This window comes from Atta colombica, unplaced genomic scaffold, assembly GCF_001594045.1.
Source record: "Atta colombica isolate Treedump-2 unplaced genomic scaffold, Acol1.0 scaffold157, whole genome shotgun sequence".
NCBI lineage: Eukaryota > Metazoa > Arthropoda > Insecta > Hymenoptera > Formicidae > Atta > Atta colombica.
Window position 1 is genome coordinate 151,347 of NW_017259247.1, and position 21,342 is coordinate 172,688.

At 37.0% G+C, this 21,342-nt stretch overlaps 2 protein-coding genes across 3 annotated transcripts in view; both read left to right on the plus strand.

Moving 5' to 3' along the window:
- Positions 1-21,342, plus strand: part of LOC108685777 (ecdysone receptor) — a 286,435-nt gene that overhangs the window by 121,143 nt on the left and 143,950 nt on the right. The gene's annotated exons all lie outside the window — the stretch shown is intronic.
- Positions 19,691-21,342, plus strand: part of LOC108685779 — a 1,835-nt gene continuing 183 nt past the window's right edge. Inside the window, exons 1-2 of the mRNA XM_018190747.1 lie at positions 19,691-19,953; positions 20,382-20,987. Coding sequence (XP_018046236.1) covers positions 20,571-20,987 — 417 coding nt within the window. The 5' untranslated portion in view covers positions 19,691-19,953; positions 20,382-20,570. The remainder of the gene's footprint in view (positions 19,954-20,381; positions 20,988-21,342) is intronic.

Here is a 21,342-nt window from a genome sequence, read left to right on the forward strand (position 1 = left end):
CTAGTGTCACTGCTACTGCAGTAATATTACTACGCAAGTGTCAATACTGAGCCAGTAGTGTTATTATTGTAGTAGTATACGACGACATATGACGTAACATAGAACTACTTCCAGTAATTGTAATATTTGATAACAAAATTTATTAGAGTCAAAAATACATACATATATATATATATATATATATATATATATACCAGGTATACAAGTATGAAATGACGATTTTTTTCCCAAAAAAAAAAAACACGTTAAATTCGGAAGAATGATAAAAAGAGATTTATTCAACATATGCTCCATTGCTAGTTACACATTTTTCCCATCTTTCGGACAATTTGTGGATACCAGTAAAAATCTTCCCCTTTTGCTGCGAACCATTCAGCGAGCCATTTTTTCACATTTTCGTACAAACCAAAGCGCTGCTCAGCAAGTGCATGATCTATCGATGCAAACAAGTGGTAATCGGAAGGAGTCTGATGAGCCGCATAGGGTAGAACTTCCCAGCTGAGTACTTCCAACGTGTCCCGAATTGGTTTTGTCGTATGTGATGGAGCATTGTCATGGAGAAAAATGACCTTGTGTTGCCTCTTTTGGTATTTTGATCGTTTTTTAAGCAGCGAATGGTTCAAATCGATCAATTATTGATAGCGTTTGATATTAACCGTTTCGCCAGGCTTCAATAGCTCATAATAGACCACACCCTTCTGGTCCCACCAAACACACAGCATCGTCTTCCTGCCAAAGCGATTCTTGGGGTCGATGTGGATGGTGCGCCTGAGTCTATCCATGATTTTTTGCGCTTGGGATTCTCAAAAAAATCCACTTTTCATCCCCAGTAACGATATAATGCAAGAATAATTTTCTTCTTCGTTCAAGCAAAATTTCACATGTGTGTTTTTTGCACCTCTCTATCTGTCTCTCATTCAATTCATGTGGCACCTATCTGCCGACTTTCTGAATCTTTCCCCTGAATCCCCCTGAATCTTTCTCTCATAGGCGATTGGAAACAGCTTGCTGACTAACGCTCAATTGCTCTGCGAGTTGTTTTTGTGTTTGTGAATCATCTTCATCTAGCAATGCTTGCACGTCTTCGTACTTTTTGGGCAGTTTTCCGTGTTCCTTGTCTGCAACATCGAAATCTCCAATTTTGAAACGCTGAAACCATTGTTCACGTTTTTTGCGATGGAGCATTCACCATAAACTTCTTCAAGTAATCGGTATGATTCCGCAGCAGTTTTCTTCAAATGAAAAAATTAATACTGTCCGCGAATGCTCCTTATTTGGTACAAATTTCGTCATATTAAACACAGCAACACAATACTAAGCAAACACTTTTCAATCAAATCACTTTGCGCGTTTGACACTTGTTGATGGTACAATAAAATGGCGTATATTAAATCTTTGTACTTCACACTGCATTGGTGCGCCATATGTTTCAAATCGTCATTTCATACTTGTACACCTGGTATATATATTAATAATATTAAAATTGTTTCAACGATCAGTGGCAAAGAATTAGATTAAACAACGTCGTATACTTCGATTCCAGACTTAGATCGAAATTTAAATTAGATTGAAATTAAATATTGGCACAAGCACCAAACATGGCAATAAAACAATTGAGGCAAATCAGAATCAATGGAAGAAGGCTAAACATTTATAATTGATTGCAATTGTGAATGAAATTTGTATGTGATGGATACATGAGTTGTACCGCCAAAGCATGAAACTCAATAATGTACAATCGTCTGTGTGACACGAACGGTTCGCTCATGTAAATTACAAAAAACTGGAGCAGATGGTTATCAGTAACGAAGTCAAAGATAAACGCTTCAAAAATGGGAAGAATGACAACAAAGTTTTGCGAAGCCTGCATTTTCGCAAGCAAACACGAAACAGTTTAATAATAATCGGATACGCGTTCTAAAAAGCCAATTGAGCTGATACATTTTGACATCTGCAAACCAATGTTAATCGTCGTTCGGTAATAATGATAGTTTTTATGGATTTTTTTCTTAATTGTACGCCCCATAAAGAATCGCATTGAAAGTTGTAGTTGGTGTTGTCGAAAATGCATCGTAATTGCAAATTCATACTAACACAAAAGAAATCGTTTCTAGTCCGATAGTATGTATTAGATGTACAACTTTGCTTCCGCCGTTTTTTTCCGAAATTCGAGGCTTTATTGTAAAAAACTGATTATACATTTATGATTCAAAGTATTGTTCATCGCTGGCCACTACTTTCTCCCATCTTTCGGATAGCGTACGAATCCCGCGTCGAAAAAACTGGTCATCTTTTGAGGCTATCCACGAATCGATCCAATTTTTTACTTCTTCATAAGATCGGAAGTGCTGGTCAGCCAAGCCGTGTGCCATTGATCGAAACAAGTGATAGTCAGAGGGAGCAAAGTCTGGAGAATACGGCGGGTGGGGTAGGACTTCCCATTTCAACGTTTCCAAGTGATCACTTTCGCAACATGGGATCGAGCATTATCATGCTGCAAAATCACTTGATCGTATCTCTCGTTGTATTGCGGCCGTTTGTCTTTCAATGCTCGGCTCAAACGCAATTGCGTTCGATACCGATCGCCTGTGATTGTTTCAGTCATATTCATAATTATATTCATAATTCAATTCACACTACGCCGAGCTGGTCCCACCAAATACAGAGCATGACCTTGGAGCCGTGAATATTCGGTTTGGCCGTCGACATAGAAGCATGGCCGGGAACTCCCCATGATTTTCTGCGCTTGGGATTATCGTAATGAACCCATTTTTCGTCCCCAGTCACAATGCAATGCAGAAATCCCTTCCATCTTTGCCTTTCAAGCAGCTATTCACAAGCAAACAAAACCGTTCGCCGTTCAACATCTCTCGACTTCAATTCATACGGCACCCAATTTCCTTGCTTCTGAATCATTCCCATGGCTTGAGGCGTTTTGAAATGGCTTGTTGAGTCATTCCCAATGATCGTGCCAATTCTTCTTGGTTTTGACACGAGTCTTGCTCAATGCCTCCAATTCTGCATCTTCGAAAACCTTCTCTCTTCCCCTATGCCGGTCTTCGACGTCAAAATCACCGTTCTTGAAGCGTTGAAATCACTCACATGACACGTTCTTTCATTAATAGCGGCCTCACCATAAGTATTTGAGAGCATTCGATGAGCCTCGGCCGCAGATTTCTTCATATTGAAGCGAAAAATTAAAATCTCCCGCAAATGACGAATTTGGCTCGTAAACTGACATTTTCAATCGAGACTAACTTTATGATGCAGACACAAATCGACTAATGTTTCTATGGAGTTATGTTGGCAGATGCCCAAGTTTATTGTATGACGTCTATGATCTATTTATTTCGACCATCACTTACCGCTAAAGCCATCTATAGGAAATCGGCGGAAGCAAAGTTGTACACCTATGTCAATATGAAACCGGAATTTTTTTATAGAAAATACACGTTTATTGCATGAAATGATAAAAAATATTTTATTCGAAGTATTACCCATTGATAGTCGGCTATACATTTTTTCCATCTGTTTGACAATTTGTGGATGCAAAAAAATTGTTGCTCTTTTGAGCCAAACCAGCCATCTTCGTACATCTTCGTAAGAAGTGAAGCGCTGCTGAGCAAGTGCGTGTCCCATCGATGCAAATAATTGGTAATCGGACGGAGCCAAGTCTGGTGAGTAAGCCGCATGCGAAAGTATTTCCAACCAAATGCCTCAATCGTTTCCTTGACCAGTTTTGCTGTGTGTGATGGTGCATTATCATGAAGCAAAATCACTTTGTGTTGCCTTTTTTGATATTCGGGTCGTTTTTCACACAAAGCTTAATTCAAATTGATCATTTGTTGTCGGTAGCGTTCAGTATTAACAGTTTTGCCAGGTTTTAGCAGTTGATAATAGATTATACCTTTCTGATCCATCAAACACAGAGCATTGTCCATAGCGATTTGACCTTGCAGTCGATGTCGATGGTTCGCCTGGAGTTACCCATGATCTTTTACGCTTAGGATTCTCAAAATATATCCACTTTTCATCAGTCACAATTCGATGGAGAAATCACTTTCTTTTGTACCTGGCGAGCAGCATTTCGCAAGTGGTTTTTCGGTTTTTCTGCTGTCTTTCATTCAGTTCATGTGGAACCCATCTTCTAGATCTTTCCCATGGATTTCAAACGTAGGAGACGGCTTCACATTCGCGAGTTGATCCGCGAGTTGTTGCTGAGTTTGAGCGTCATCCTCATCCAACAATGCTTGCAATTCGCTGTCTTCAAACTTTTTCGATGGTTTTCCATGTTCTTCGTTTCTCATATCAAAATCGCCACTTTTGAATTTTTTAAACCACTCAAAGCACTGCGATTTACCAAAAGCTCACCGTAAGCTTCGACAAGCATTCGATGCGATTCTGCAGCAATTTTCTTCAAATGGTAAGAAAATCAATGCTGTCCGCAAATCGTAGTTTCCAGGCACAAAATTCATGTTCAACTATTACAAACTATACTGTTGTATGAAACTTGTATTGTTGTGAGTTGAAAATCTTTGTCAGATGTCATAACAAGGAAAATGGTGTCAATGGCGCCGTCTGACGGTAACTACATTGTCAACTATGGTCATCTATTGGTAAATTCCGGTTTCATATTTACATATCTGGTATATGAATGATCTGGTATATGAATTTACTTTAGCAAGGAAATAAAATGAGTTATGAACAGGAACGAGGTAGTTTATGCGTTTTCGATCTCGCAAAAGGTGCTAAAAGACAGATCAGAATGAATTGTCAAAACTGAATGCATGTTAGCTGCAGCGGATTTAGTCACGCTATCGTTTTGAGCAGAAGAAGACCAGCTGCAATTCACAACCGTGTGCTGCTAAACTGATTCAATGAGAAAACATCATGGAAAATGTTCGCACGAAAATAGCTAGATGTCAGCTTTTTGCGCATTTAGATATTCGGTATAAGAATTCCATTCAAATCCACATTGCCTTCCTTCATCAGTGTCTGAAATGCTGATAAAATTACAGTTTGGCTTGCAATTAGTAAACAAATTGAGAGTTGTCAATGACGCAGCGGAAAAATTATCAAACTGATTACTGAATATAATATGACAGATTAACTTACGACGAAAAACAATTAATAAAAAATAATTCATTATCCAAGTTATTGGCGAATACCAAAAAATGTATAATCCAAATGTAAATGAAAGCTTTACTTAAACCGGTTCAACAAGAAACTTAACTTGCATAACTTATGGAGCTTTTGGAGATTATATGAGACTGAAATTTGAAACATTTTGTAAAATTTAATTAACCTTATAATATTCGATGCAATAAATAAATTTGTTATTACTTACGTATTTTTTATTCAGACAGTTGTCAACTGCCATCGCAGTATTCTTACGTAACATTGCTAGTTTCCTTTGAAAATTTTATTTTCGTGAAGTTTACAGAAATATTGATAGCTATCAGCTGTCAAAAGACTATTTAAAAAAAATCCCGTTTAAAGCAATATTAAATTTCTAGGTCCTATATAGTAAGCGGAAAAATTCGACCGACGCTGGCCTAACTCTCAATTTTAAAGTCTTTTTTATTTGCTCGATATTGAATGAGCTATATGCTCATTCTGCATAAATTTTATATAATTCAATGAATATTCGTTATATCGAGTAATTTTGATTTCTTCTGCTCATTTCATTAGATCGACAATGTTTACTTTGGATCGTAATGAAAATTTACGCAAAATGGGCTTTCTGACTGTTGGCGATCTTGCTGAGCGCATGAAGAAATCGTAATGGCGCGGTCAGGCAATCACCGTTCGAGTGTTTCCCGCGGTATTAATGCTTCAAGAGCACTCGGTCGAGAAAAATGAAATCTTCTCTGCTTTCCAAATTTTTTATTAAAAATGCCTCGAGCGCGGGCGAATGTGTTTCACAGCGGATACGGAAAGAATCTTAGCGCGGCGATAACTTTCCACGAGACGAGACACGTGCAGAAGACGAAAACAGTTTGTTTTTTTGTTGCCAAGACGATCTGATATTATTTTTTTTAATCGATTACGCGTGACGCATGCGTCGTTTAGCAATCGACATCCCGTGGATTCATCGATTTTTCATAGATGCGATTAGGCGATATAACTAGACATCGTGAATCATAGAGATACCGAACATGCCGCCCGCCTTGAAAGGATTGACTTTCAATGTGACATACAAGCATGAATTCATTGGCATAACATGAAACGCGAATTACTCTGATACGATTTAATATTACATTTAGTCATTGCACTGAAAATCAACGCGTATTAACATCTAAATACGCAAGCGATATAATGAGTGAAAAATAATATAATAAGGCATCCTTAATAAACGTAAAGGAGGCCTGCGCAAGATACAATATAATCAGAAGATAATAGCTAAAGACACTTAAAACTAAATGTTTGATAACGCATCGACTAGGACTTTTAATTGGTAATATTGATAGTTTAGATAGTAGCCTCACGTAGGAACCCTTTTGACAGTTTTGACAGTTGCGGTGCGCGCGATGCCATCGGAACCAGGATGAACCTCCTGGATCCGCCCCATTGCCCACTGAAGCGGAGCTAAGTTCGGCTGCCTTATGAGCACAAGTTGATTTGTCGATAGCTGAGTTCCCTTGTTAGCCATCCATTTGGTTCGGGCTTGTAGGGAATGATGATATTCATTACTCCACCTGCGCCAAAAATGCTGCCGGATTTGCTCTACGCGTTGCTACCGTAACCTATTTTCGTTAACGTCGCTCAAGTCAACGCAAGGAAGACCATTTAAAGTCGTGCCAATCAAGAAATGTCCCGGACTTAGATATGCTAGGTCATTAGGGTCGGCGCTTAATGGTAAGAGGGGACGCGAATTGAGAATCGCCTCACTTTCACAGAGGATCATTTGCATTTCTTCAAAGGTCAAATAAGCCTTGCCCACGATCTGAGTCATGTGGTATTTTGCAGATTTTACGGCTGCCTCTCATAAATCAACCTCGAAAGTGAGATGCATTAGGCGGGATGAAGTTCCAAGAAATTTCTAATTCGCGAAAAAAAATTTTAATTTCGGATTGGACTTGTGAATCATTATACATGTTGTATAATTCTTGAATTTGTTTATGCGCGCCCACAAAGATGATCTCGTTGTCTGAATATATGTGCGCGGGTCTATCCCTACGCGAAATGAATCATTTAAAACGCAATAAAAGCTTCGGACATAAGGTCATTTACTCTAGATGGACCGCCTTCATGGCGAAGCACACAAAAAGTGAAACGTATGCCTTGTGACTCCGCGCATTTCGACGCTTTCCCTCACGTAACAAGAGCGGCCCAGCATAGTCTATGCCGCAACGAGAGAAAGGTCGAGAAATGTTAACTCGGCTGGCCGGTAATGAGCTCATTGAGGCCTCTGATTGATTAGGTTTAGCCCTAAAACAGGTTATACATTTCTGTATTATTCCACGTATGATGGATCGCAATGATAGCGGCCAAAAGCGCTGGCGCACGAAAGCCATTATGGCTTGCAAACCCGCGTGTAAGTTTCGTGTGTATTCACGCTCTATAATACGCTGAGTTAATATGTGTTTGCGAGGCAGGAGAATTGGATGACACGCATTGAACGCAAGATTTGAATTTTTTAATCTCCTGTCAATTCGCATTAGTCCGCTTTCATCTAAGAATGGAGAGCAATAAGATATTACTAGAAGTATTTACAATTTCATTCTTGACTATTGCTTCATATTCGCGATAAAACGCTCGCTGCTGCACTGTTCTGCAAATACAATCTAAAACGGTACATGTTTCAACAGGGGACACGAAAGTAGATATATACTGTGCTCCCAGTGAGCCTTAGATAATCTTAAACAATGCGCGACATATTTTGTTTAAATTAGAATGCTTGTTTAGTAAGTCGTCAATGATGCAGGAATGGAAAGTGGAAATGGCTATGCGGATTTTCTTTTGTTCGGGAAAATCATTGTCTAAACGCGGGAAGACACTGGGCGGCCAGTTCTTCATCCCATTTTAGAAATTCGGGGCTATTCCACCACCTCTCAGCATCGATTAAGTCATAGGGATTTATCCCACGCGACAATGTGTCGGCAGGGTTGTCGGGGGATGCGATATGACGTCAGCGTTCGACTTCTGTTGGGCACTGAATTTCATCCATCTATTTGCCACAAGGACTGATCACCGCTGCGAGAGGGAGGTTATCCAGTTTAATGCAATCGTTGAGTTCGACCATAGATAAGTCGGGCATTGCGAGAGTTCCAAAGACTCTCTACCTTATTGATTAAGCGCGCCAATAGTAAAGCGGCCGATAGCTTTAATCGCGGTAACGAAACGGTTTTGAGCGGCGCGACGCGAGACTTTGAGCACAGCAACTTGGAGTGATGATCGTTGAGACCGAGCTTGGTGCGAAGGTATATGCAGGCTCCGAACGCGTTGGCTGGCATCGCAAATTCCGTGTACTTCCACGATTGGTTGATGAACATTGAATTTAATGCATCGAGGAATTTTTAATTGATTCAAATTACTCATCTGTGTTCTGAGAGCGATCCAACGAGTGTGGATGTCCTGAAGAACGGTCATCCATTGGATGGCCAATTGCCACAAATCTTGCAAGATGAACTTTGCGATCACAATGACCGGACCCAGAAGGCCCAGAGGATCGAACAATTTGGCGACCTCGGAAAGTATGACTTGATACAACGTGAGGTTCTGTATCAAGTTTGCAGAGAAATCGAAACGTATCCTGACCCTGTTCCATTGCATGCTCAGAATACAGCAATCCACAGCATTATCTCTGATAATGACCGGCACACGATCACGATTGCCTGTTTCTAATAATTCAGGGCAATTCGAGGCTCATTTGCTTAATTCGAATGCTCCTAATTTTAATAGCTGAATGATTTCATCGCGAATCAGTTTTAATTCGTCGACTGTATCCGTTTCGGTGAGCATGTCATCGACATAAAAATCTCGAAGAACGCATGCTGAATCGCGATTGAATTGATGAGCGTGCTGCTCGGCCAAATGCTTAATGCATCTGGTGGCCAAGAATGACGCGGAAGCTGTCCGTAAGTGACGGTAGTGAGTTCGTACATATCGACATTAGCAGAAAGATCATTGCGCCAGAGAATTCTCTGCAGGCGCGTCTGAGATGGATGCATTAAAATTTGCTGATACATTTTTATGATATCAGTGATGATGACATAAGTGAAAAAGCGGAAACGCATTAAAATTGAGATCAAATCTTGTTGAACGGTAAGTTCCACTAGAGCGCATCGTTTAACGATACGCCGGAATTGCTGCGGCAAGATGCATCGAATACAATACAGACGCTTGCCCGACCGTTTTAAAGACGCAATGGTGGGAAAGATAAAATGATATTGTTTCTTCTGCAATGGATGGCTCCATGCGTCGCATGTGTCCCAGCGATAAATATTCGTCGAGAAACGCCGCATATTGAATTTTAAGAATAGGATCACGCTTGAAATGTCTCGATTCCCCTCAATCGCTTGAGAGCAGAGATTCACTTACGTGAATCACCAATGTTATTTAACATTTGTTCTCTGACTGAAAGCTTGACTATATATCTATCCTGAGAATTTTGAAACACGTTGTCTAAAAAGTGACGCTCGCAAATGTTTTCCTCCATTGTGTAATTGTGTGGTTGCGTGGAGATATCATCCATTTGCCAGGCACGACTAACATGTTCGTATAATTCCGCATTGGTTATGGACGTGTGAAACGAGTGGACCTTTGCGGCGGTTGATGTGGTGCTGTCCAAACGACCCGCCAAAATCCAGCCCAGTTGTGTTTTTTGGAGTGTTGGGTGTTTGTTCGAAGACTTGATTTGACCAACGCATATCAGATTCCAAAACAAGTCCGCACCGATTAAAAAATCAATATCCGACGATATGTGAAATCGCGGATCAGCTAAACTGTGAATGTTGCGCGGAAGATTAAATTTGTCTCGCCCCAAAGAAAACGTCGGAATTTTGCCAGTAATCCGATCAGTAATGATGCATTCAATAGATGCGGTATACGAATTGAGTCGCGATTGTAATATGATTCCAACCACGTAATTGGTCGAGGTTACCGTGTCGTTGACGCCGCATATCGAGAGGCTTATTGGACGCCTTTCTAAACCGAGAGCTTCTACAAATTTTGTGGTTACGAAGTTCGCTTGTGATCCGCAATCCAACAGGGCTCGACACGCCCTGCGCGAGCCGTGGCTACCGCAGATGAGCACAACCGCAGTCGAAAGCATGACTTGTTCGTTATTAAATGATTCTAAAGCATAATTCGATAGGAGGGAGAGGGGAGGAGTTGCCTTAGATGCAACTTCCTTATCGGTATTGTTAGTCGATGGGTCTGCGGCAGAGGGTATAGGAAGTAGTGTATTGTGTTTTGCCTGGCAGACCTTGCATTGAACGGAAGTGCATTTACTTGATACATGAGAAGAGGAGCGCAAGCAATTGACGCAAAGTTTGCGATTGCGAATTTCCGCGACCCTTTGTGATACTGGAAGTGCCACGAAATTTTTGCAATAATAAATGACGTGTTCTCCTTGACAGAAATTGCATTTTAGTTTAACGGTAGCCGCGCACGACGATGACCGCTTAACATTTGGCTGCGATTTTGCCTCGATCTTCTTTGCGGAAGTGGTGCTTGGAAGCCTTTGTGGTAGTCTCAAGCATCTCACATCGATGAGCGATAAAATCTAATCGCTGTTTGAGCGGCGACGGCTCGTGGCCCGTTAAGGAGATTCCCCACTCGCGTAACGTGATTGAGTCAAGTTTAGAGGTTAGAATGAGAAGATGATCCCAGTATATCATAGGACACTTCAATGCCTGAAGGACGTGCAAATGTTTCGAGATCCCGTTAGAGATTCTTCTAAGATCGATTGGATTTTCCCTTGTCATAGTCGGCAAATCCAATAGCATTGACATGAGTTTGAATAATCACGCGCTTGCTGTCATATCGCTCCCTGAGAATTGCCCACGCGACATCGTAATTAGCGTCCGACAATTCTAACGAACTGATTACAGCGCTTGCGTCGCCGATGAGTGACGCTCGCAGATACTGAAATCTTTGCATATTTGATAGCGAGGTGTTGGAATGGAAAACAGAGTTGAATACCATATATCGAAAAACGGGAATCATTCATCGTACCGGAAAATGTCGGTAAATTTAGCTTAGGCAACCGAATGTGCATACTACTATCTGAATCGCGAGCATTCGAAGAGGACGGAGAAAAAATGGACGTTCGCAATGACAGCGAAGGGGAAATGAGATCGTGGATCTTAACGGATAATGCATAGTATGCTTCTTCGAAACTGTCTCGATCACAGCCTTCGGACTCATCTAAAGATTCTAGACGGAATTGCACATCGTTATATTCCGCCCAATAGTGTTCGAGTTTCGCCCTCCGTTCATCGAAGTGAGTAACTATTGACGGGGTAATGGCGGCGATTGACTCTATATAAGTTCTGATAAGCGTACATACCGCCTTTATGATCATGCGTTGTCGTTTTAGTGTCGCCATTTCTGGTTGATCGACTATCTTGAATGTGTGTGCGCACGCATACACGCAACGGACGCGGCGGAGGGAACTTAGTTGGCAATGGAGACAATGGTCTTCCTTACCTTGTTACGCACGCAATTAATCCTACGAGAGAATGCGATAGATGCTAGATGCCTTCCAGTCGAACGTTGTTGGACGGAAATGTTCCTCTCGCAGATAGTGCGAGTCCCGATGAGGGATGACTTCCGTTTCACGTCGTCTGGATTGGGCATTTTCTGCCGTCGATAGGATTCCGCTCGTAAAATGCTGATTCTGCGCCAGGATATGACATAATATGAGCCGGGCTGCGTCTCTGAAGCTTAGACGCGGGCCTTGCGACTGCTTTATTGAATTGTGTGCTGCCGCTGGTGCGATGCTTGCACTGATTGTTGCTACTGCGATGCCTTTCTCGTCTCGATGTGGTATCCTTATCTGACTGCCAAATTGCTGCTCGCCACTTCACTGAGGCTAAATACTTGAAGTATCCGGCTCGAAGGATCAAAAAAATGTTGGCAATCTTGCTGAGCGCACGAAGAAATCGTAATGGCGCGGTCAGGCAATCACTGTCCGAGCGTTTCCCGCGCTATTAATGCTTCAAGGACACTCGATCGAGAAAAATGAAATCTTCTCTGCTTTCCAAATTTTTTATTAAAAATGCCTTGAGCGCGGGCGAACGTTTCACAGCGGATATGGAAAGAATCTTAGTGGTAGCGCGGCGATAACTTTCCACGAGACGAGATGCGTGCAGAAGACAAAAACAGTTTGTTTTTTTTTGTTGCCAAGACGATCTGATATTATTTTTTTTAATCAATTATGCGTGACGCATGCGTCGTTTAGCAATTGACATCCCGTGATTTATCGATTTTTCATAGATGCGATTAGGCGATATAACTAGACGTCGTGAATCATAGAGATACCGAATACTGACAAATAAGACTGATATATTTGGTGCCTATAGATGCTTATAAAATATATTTTTTTATTTTTAATAACTTCACTGACATAAAAGCAAAGCATGCAGTGCTATCAGTGTTAAAATTAGAGAAAAAGATTAATTTTTTTTTATTTTATTTATACGTTTATGAAAAGCTATGTACCTAAACGGTTAATCTTTTTGTTCCACATTAAATTTTGGTGTACAAATATTTCTACATTTATGTTGTCATTTTTTATTTAGAGAATTTATCTTTATTAAAACTTTGTTATAAGCATAACAATATACGTGTAACTGTTTCATTGATTACAGAGATCGCAGCTATGTATAGCTGTCAGAAATTTATTTGGTTTTTCGATTATTTTATGTTTCTTATAACGTTGGTTATAAATGAAAGAAAAAAATCTGTATTGACAAGGAATTTTATCTAATTCCGACAAATAAAATAATCTCTCAATGTATTCCTCTGCTGAGTAACATCTTTGCGAACATTACATCTACCCGTGTCAAATTTTTGAAATTACTAAATACTATTTGATCCCTATCCCTACACTCTAACGAACTATTATCGTTTTCTTCATGATTAAAATTTTCACAATTAAATAACTCATTTGGACAACACGTTTTCTGAAGTCATAAGGTAATTATGTAGGCATACTAAAGCCTTAATCATATATGTTACATTGTCCAGACTCTTACATACACTTCTATTTGCCAGTGAGCAATTAATATCGCGAAAGCATTCTCTTCTCGTTCTAGATAAACGAAGCTCTAGATAATTGAATATACGTTTAGCATCTCCCAAATCTTTTCTGTTATATGGACGAAGTAAGTATGTTTTTAGGGAAAGAGTTCTCCCATAAATTTATGACGAATAGGTATATTTATTGATGGTTAATTCTTTGACGGAGGAAGATCAACATTTCCACGTTCCAAATCGTTTCCAAATTTTGATCTGCTTCACACTCTACCATCGCTTATAAAGTCTGAAAAATAAATAATTAAAAAATTATGATTCTATACAATTTTCTTGAATGTAAATATAAAGATAAAGTGAAAAATTGTTCACTTATCATACTGATCAATGTCAAGTGAATATTGAGCGTCACATATAGCTAAAAGGACAATATTGTTGTATTTGTGAAAGTCCGACCCAGTGTTTGGAGGACTGTATTTTAATGTTTCTCATCTATTGCTCCGATAGTTGAGAAACTGCCATTTCAAATAAAATTCATCAGTTACGCTAAATTTTTCATTATTTTTAATCGAGAGATATTGGTTGAAGAGCAATCCAAATTGCTTCGCATACCTCAAGTATAATTTTACATGCTGTGGATTTTCGTATTTGAAATTTTCAAGATTATGTATGTACAGCGTTTCCATGAGCAAGATAATTAAAAAGTTGTAATATTAACAACTATTTCATATAAAAAATTTTATTACGTACTTCAAAATGTAACTTACGATAGTGTTAAAACAATATATATAAGCTTACTGTAGAGGTTTCTATCTACAATTTTCAGGCTTTGGTAAAAATGATGATATCATTTCATCCAGTTGATCAAATTTATGAGGTCACATTCGAGTAAATTCAAAAAATTTATGATCGCAATTTTTCATGTATGTAAATTTGTTATCATATTGTCCTTGCAGTTTACGTGTTTTATTAATCGATCAAATTCACCATCTTTATTTTATCACTTTTTTTTCATTACAAGTTTACATAAGTTTAATGCTGTTGCATTTAAAGTATAAAATAAAAATAATAGCAAACGTTGTTTATTCATTTTCAGAATTCAAAAATAAAACTTTAGAAGTTAACAATGTTAAGAGCACAACAGACAAACACAGTTCAGTTGCGTGATGACTTGCATTCAATGTAGACATTACTTTTGCAACGTGATTTGCATCACGCGAATGCGTCCTGTGTTTTTTCTGCATCTGCGTTCTGCATTTACGACTTATATAGACGGCCCTTTTTACAGATTCGGATTTTGCGTCACAATATCTCCGCTTATAGGATAGAGAAAAAATAAAAACACATTATGATGTAATTAGATCGATTAAATGTACTTAAAACTTGATCGAGATAACCGTTAATCTCGGCGCAACTTGCTGGCTCGCGTAAAGGAATACGGCAATGTCTCATGCTATGTTTTAGCGCCGAGACACTACAATGTCTCTAGATATGTTGTGACGTAATGTTTTTCACCATCCATCATAAGAGTCACCCGACCTGACCGAAATAGCGCGGCAGTGTCGTCCTATGTTCGTCCCTGAGCGGATGTGTCAGCGTTTGTTGCAATTTTCGAGCTTTTATCGTTATATTTCGCGAAGTATTATTATTGCTTGCGAGTTTATTTAGGATAATCGGCGGTTCGATATATTATTTGTTGTACAAAGCATTGTCTCATCACCTAAATTAGCGGCAAGAAAGGAGATAAAAGATTCATATCGGAAGGCCACTCAGAGCAGGTGATACCGTTCTAAATTTTTAAATTTTAACGCTCTGTGTATGAATCTGTCATCTTTTCGCTGAATTATTTACAGGCAACTATTAAAGGGAGTGATTGAAGCGGCATGATCACTCTCTGCCACAGTACGAGCGAGAGACCCCACTATGGTGCCATGAGAAAATCTCTGTCGAGAAAGAAATTTCGGAAGTGGGGATCGTCTGAAAAAGGAGTCTATCAATATCCGTATTCATAGTCTTTCCTTGAGGAATAAAGATTTCTCGTTCCTCATTTTATATTTCATAAATCTTCCTTGATCTTGAAACAAGGAGCCTTATTAGCTTTCTTTTCTCAAGGGAGGTTACGAGTTTCCTTGAGGAAGAGATGCAGTCTTCGTAATCAAACAAACTCTTCCAAATTTAATTCGTTACACTGGTCTTTTTATTTTTGATAGCTTTTAATTTAGATCTGTCGCATCGATAATTATTTTTGATAGCTTTTTTTCGGAAATAAACTGCATCAAAAGCATTTTCTCCTTTTTCGTATAATAAGCATTATGCGAATTAATAATCGATTGGAACCACTAATGCATATTAATGCCGTTGTACACTGATTTAATTTGAGTATAAAAATAAAGTACAAATATTTCGAATTATAAAATACATATTTTATACAATATAATGTATTGAATATTTCACAATTTAATCGATTTCTATATTTATTTATAAACATACATTTACGTTTTTTTGTGTATATATGACGGTTTTAATGTGCATCAGTGCGCACTAAATGCATCCAATCAAATTCGTTATTAATTTTATTTTTCTTCATTATTGTTATAAAATGTTTAATCATGACTTTATTTAATTAACAATGTCTTTATAACCTTTAATATTCATTATTCACGATATGCATTATATAATATGACATGCTGCCTTCAGTAGATTACTAAAATCCTTAAAATATTCCTTCCTTCAGGAAGGTAGACTTGAGATCCGTTTATGAAACAAAGAGGTCTTGGAAAATCGAGGAATCCTTCTTGGCGGCTTCCTCTATCCTTAAAATAAAATATGGTTATGAATACGGATATAAGAATGTTCCTGTAAGGATTACTCAGAGGAGAATTATGAAGATGCCAACATTGCCAACCATAAATATCATCCAGAATGCGCAAGAATTCAGGGTGCGTGGCGCTATTACGATTCGTGGGGTTCGCGACCAATTAGAACGCGATAAGGCTTATCATGTGGACCTATGATCGCCGTATTCCCGAAAGTATCTCGGGTACGGTACTTATGTTATGGCAAGTCTTCCCAGCAAACGAGAAATTATTGAAAAATGTTGAAAATTATTCATTGAAGTGATGTCGAATCAAGTTTTTGAATTTTTTAAATCTAATATCGTAATTCTTGAATCAGTATTATGGATTAGTTATTTACTTTCTGTATCTCACCCAATGTGCATAGAAATAAAACGTGCGATCAATTCGATTGAATCCGTAATTACGTATTGATAATTTATTTTTGGTATCTTACCCAATGTTCAACGCAATGAACGCAATGCGATTAATTCGTAATTTAACCTGCGCTACTAAAGAATTGTCTAACATGGGAATCCCACCAATTAGGAATCCCACTGCTAATCACAGATTTCGGCAAGTGATATCATTGAAAAGTACACACCGAGATGCAAAAGTCATTGCCTCTCAAACAAAAACCCGAATGAGACATTACGGAATGAACATTACGGATCCACGGCAACAAGGTAATTTCTAGATATCGTATACTCTGACCACGATAGTGCAGATTATATATAGGAGTCATTCTATTGCCGTGAATCTGTAATGTTGTATACTCTGTGTATAGTATTAGGACTCGTTTGGGAAGAAACGGTTCATATTGTACATCTGTGATCATCTTGGTGCATGCTTTCCATGATAAATCACTTTTTGGGATCGCAGACTAGCATTTCATTCCTGAATCTATATAAATCTACTAGAGTTCGCATTATTATATTTATCAAGATGTATAGAAACAGATTCAGTATATTCAATCTCTACAAAATTCATCAATCTTTTTCGCGGATAATGTGGATTCGAAAATCCATGATTCATACGAATTTATCCAATTCAATCCATTCTCGTTTGCTGGATCGTTAGCAGGTGCATGAGAGGAAGAATCAGATCATCGAGGAAAATCGAGAGCTTGGCTAGGAGGCTCCCGTGATGAGACGAGCGTATAGTAAATAATAAACCGCCGATTTCTAGATCGGAGGGCATGTTTTCAAAATTTACAATATCGAATTTCGTTGAGTATTTTTGTGAGTAATTACATGTGAGTAATCACATTTGTGAGCGCGCAGCATGTGATCGTGCCATCCTGTCCAATATCATTTTACTTTTATACGTCCGCCGCGGCCACAGGCAAGTCATTTTGTATTGTATCGTTGCGTCATATTCTTGTATCACGTCTTAATGTCGATTGTTAGATTTCAGATAATATTTTCGCATATTTTAGAATTTCGAAAATTTTCTATCATAACAGTTCTCGTTATTCTCGTGATCGAGCTCTAGATCGGATTTGTTAGCGTTGGATTACGTTAGCGCGTAGCACGGTTGATTACCGCTATGATTATCGTATTACGATTAATTTCCTTAACTACGATATCAACTCTTCGTAGAATTACTTTAAAATTTAAAACTCGTTCCGTTTAGAAAGAATTCTTTTATCTAATATCGCGAGTCAAGAACGTAGTTTGGAAGAGCTAACTCCTTTTTAATGCTTTGTATAACGCATTATCGTTAATTTGCCAGCGTGTACGAAATAATATGAACAAATGAAAGAATATACACAGTTCGACAAATAATTTTTAAGAGGGCCTATAAAACGCTATAAAACGCTATAAAAACAAAATATTCTTATGCTTATTGTTTTATTTATTCAAAATAATCTCTTCTTGTTTTAATACACTTGTTACAGCGATTCAAAAGTGATTCAAATGCATGATGCAGCTCATTTTATGGTGCCTCTAGTGCCGTATTAAAACTGTTTGGATAGTCGGAATGTCTTCGAAAAAGCATCTTTTCAATTTTAATTTCAATTTTGGAAATAAAGAGAAATCGTACGAAACCAAAGGCTGAATATGGCGGATGATTGAATACACAGACTTGATTTCGCCAAAAATTGACAAATAATGAGTGAATTGTGAGATGGCGTTTGTCGTGCAACAGCGATTAACTTTCTGGATCTCGATATTCGGGACAGATACGACGGATTCTGGCCGGATTCTTCAAACGTTTCAAAATTTCGAGATAATAGTTGCCAGTAACTATTTGACCAAATAGAGCGAATTCTTTATGGATAAAGAATTCTTTGCTATCGAAGAATGTAATAAGCATTGAGCGACTCTCTACCATCCAAAAATCGTTTATTTTTTTTATTACAAGAAAACATTTGATTGACTTAAACAAGCGTCATCATACACTTGCTGCATCAACCGGAATGTTTCTGATGCACTTTTACCAAGTTTTGCGTTGAATTTAATGACCGCTCTTTGTTTGTTGTATGATAAAATTTCAACATCGATTTAAAATTTGTTTAAGAAGAACTGTCATAACTTTGTCATTTGTTATCCGATTTGCATGAACTTGAGTGCATTTGAAAGAAGAAAATGTATCTTTTTAATGATGCTAATGTTCAACAAATGGTACCACTAATTGCTGAGATATGGTGCCAGTCTTAAAAATTATTTGTCGCACTGTGTATTTATTATCATTTTATTATTACAAATTCTTCATATTTTATTGTTATATTGCCCTATTCGTTCTTCAAAATATCCTCCGTTCCTGGCCTTGAATCGTTTCCTCGTTTCTTCCTTTTTCTTCAATTTTAATTGGCCTCATCAATCTATTCTTTGACAGCTATACTGCATGTATGCACCAAATATTTTTTATTTGGGAGCTCTTCAACCAGCTCAGGCATAGTATTGTTCTTTAAAGTTTTCTTATAGAGTGCTAACTACTTATTTTAAACGTATAAGATTTGAAATTCTTATATGATGAAAAAAATTCAATTGTGAAAATTAAAATATGTAATGATCTTACTATTTCGTCAATAGATAAAATATAAAAGTTGTCTATCGTATTTAACTGAATACTCAACATTACAATGGTTGAATTTTACAATTTATTGAATTTTTTCAATTACCTACATTGAAGATGACCCAATAATAAGGACTGAAACGTCTGCAATTTTTATTTCATTTCTGAATATATGATATTGTTACACATCAACAATCTATGTTAGCTCATATTGGCTTTTTACAATTAATTAATAATTAACATTAACATTAATTTATTTATTTATGTATTATAAATTTTAATCATTTATTATTGTTTATTATTATATATTTTATAGATATCATTTTTAACATTGACATTGTTTGTTCCACAAGCTTCTTGTCATTTTAATATTAATTCTTTGGAAATCGAAAGAAATGCAAATTTTTGTATCTTTTATACCTTTTTTTATAAAATTATTTGTGTACGTTTTTATTTGATACGTACTCATTTTTGCGAAAATGTCTCTTTGCGTGCCATTTCAAAATTACCGCGATGCAAATATTTAAAATGGCCGCATCTATTATGCGCAGAATGGTACGAAGTTCGTCTCGAAACGACGAATACCCAATGTACTTCCATCATGATTATGTATTTATGTGCAATATGGCCGCAAATCATGGCTTGTCATCTTAGAGCATTTATCTATATGCTCTGAGCCTGTCATGATCGCGGTGAGCACATAAAAGTAGTAGTGTTTATCACATCATAAATATAATCATACTTTAGAAATAAAGTGGGCAGTGAAAAGCTACTATTTTAGGAAAACGAAAAATCTCATTTGAAATTATGAAATATTTCTCATTTCCAAAAGACGAAGCTGTTTGCATGAAGTGATATGAAGTTTGTACAAATCAAGATATTTCCACTATCAAAGGTAAGAAAATAATATACAATCGAGTCGATGTTAGCAATGGCAAATTTAGTATCTTTGAGATATGCAAAAAATTGCTCTTTCCCATTCATTGTACTTACTAGTATATTCTTAATACATATAAGTATAAGAAAATGATAATAAATTTTGTTTCTTAATTTATTTATGAATAGTTTCATGCTCTTGTTGCTTTTTATTGTATTTCAAAGTTTAAACAATAAATTACCTTGAAAATAATTTTTAATAATAAGAAAAATTATTTTGTATAATCGAATGCATTGCACAGATTTATAGGTTATAAAGGTTATAAGTTGTAAAAGTTAATTTCGACGAATTGCAAGTGTGAATGTGCATTACTCCTTTTTCTTAATAGGAATAATTGGAAAATATTTAATAATCTGATGCACTTAAATATATATTGTTTTATTTAGGATGAATATGTTCAATACATTTTGAATCATGTTTTAAAACATCTTTTCGATTGCAACTATCGGGATAACTCTTTGAAAAGTTCATAAGCCGAACAATAATGCAGTTTCCATATTGCATTTATTTAATGACTCGCAATGGCTTAATCACTTTGATGAAGGAGGGATTACATCACTGATACATTTAAAGAAATGACAAATGTGTCAATTGATAATACCAATATCCCTGGAGAAGTATTGAATGCCTCTACGCACATCAATGTTATACTACAAGAAGTAGTGCATTCATCTGCAGTTGTAGCAAATATGTCAATGGAATGTATTGGTACAATTATTCAAGAAGTGTCAAATGTTCCAATGTATATAAAAATTGCATCGCAAGAAATGGTTCCTTCATGTACAGTTATAGAAAATGTACCAATGAGTTTTGCTGATGTGTCTAAAAAAATGTCAACTGCATCAACACACATTGATATTGCATCAAAAGAAATTGTAGATATATCGAAGAGTATTATGGATGTATGTAATATGGACAATACTTTACATGTAAAACTAAGTGCAACATCTATAACAAATCTCCATAGTTCAAATAAAGATGTTGACTCTATGTAAGTAATATTTAACTTTATCTAGATCACCCTAATGTTCAAACATGAATATAACTAATTTTACTCATGTTTTTAAATTTTGTTATATTTTTGTTTATTACAGATTCTTTTGTAAAAAAAAAACGAAATCATAATAATTATAAAAGAGGAATAATTATTAGAGAACAATAGTGTATTGTCATTTTAGAGTTTGAAATAGATTTTTTCGTAATGTAAATAAATATAAAACTATATCTTATAATAAAATATATAAATAAAAAAAATAAATAAATATGAAAATATATATAAATTTAAAGAATAAAATAGTATATACATATGTATATATACATATCATAATAAAATAAAATTCATAGTAA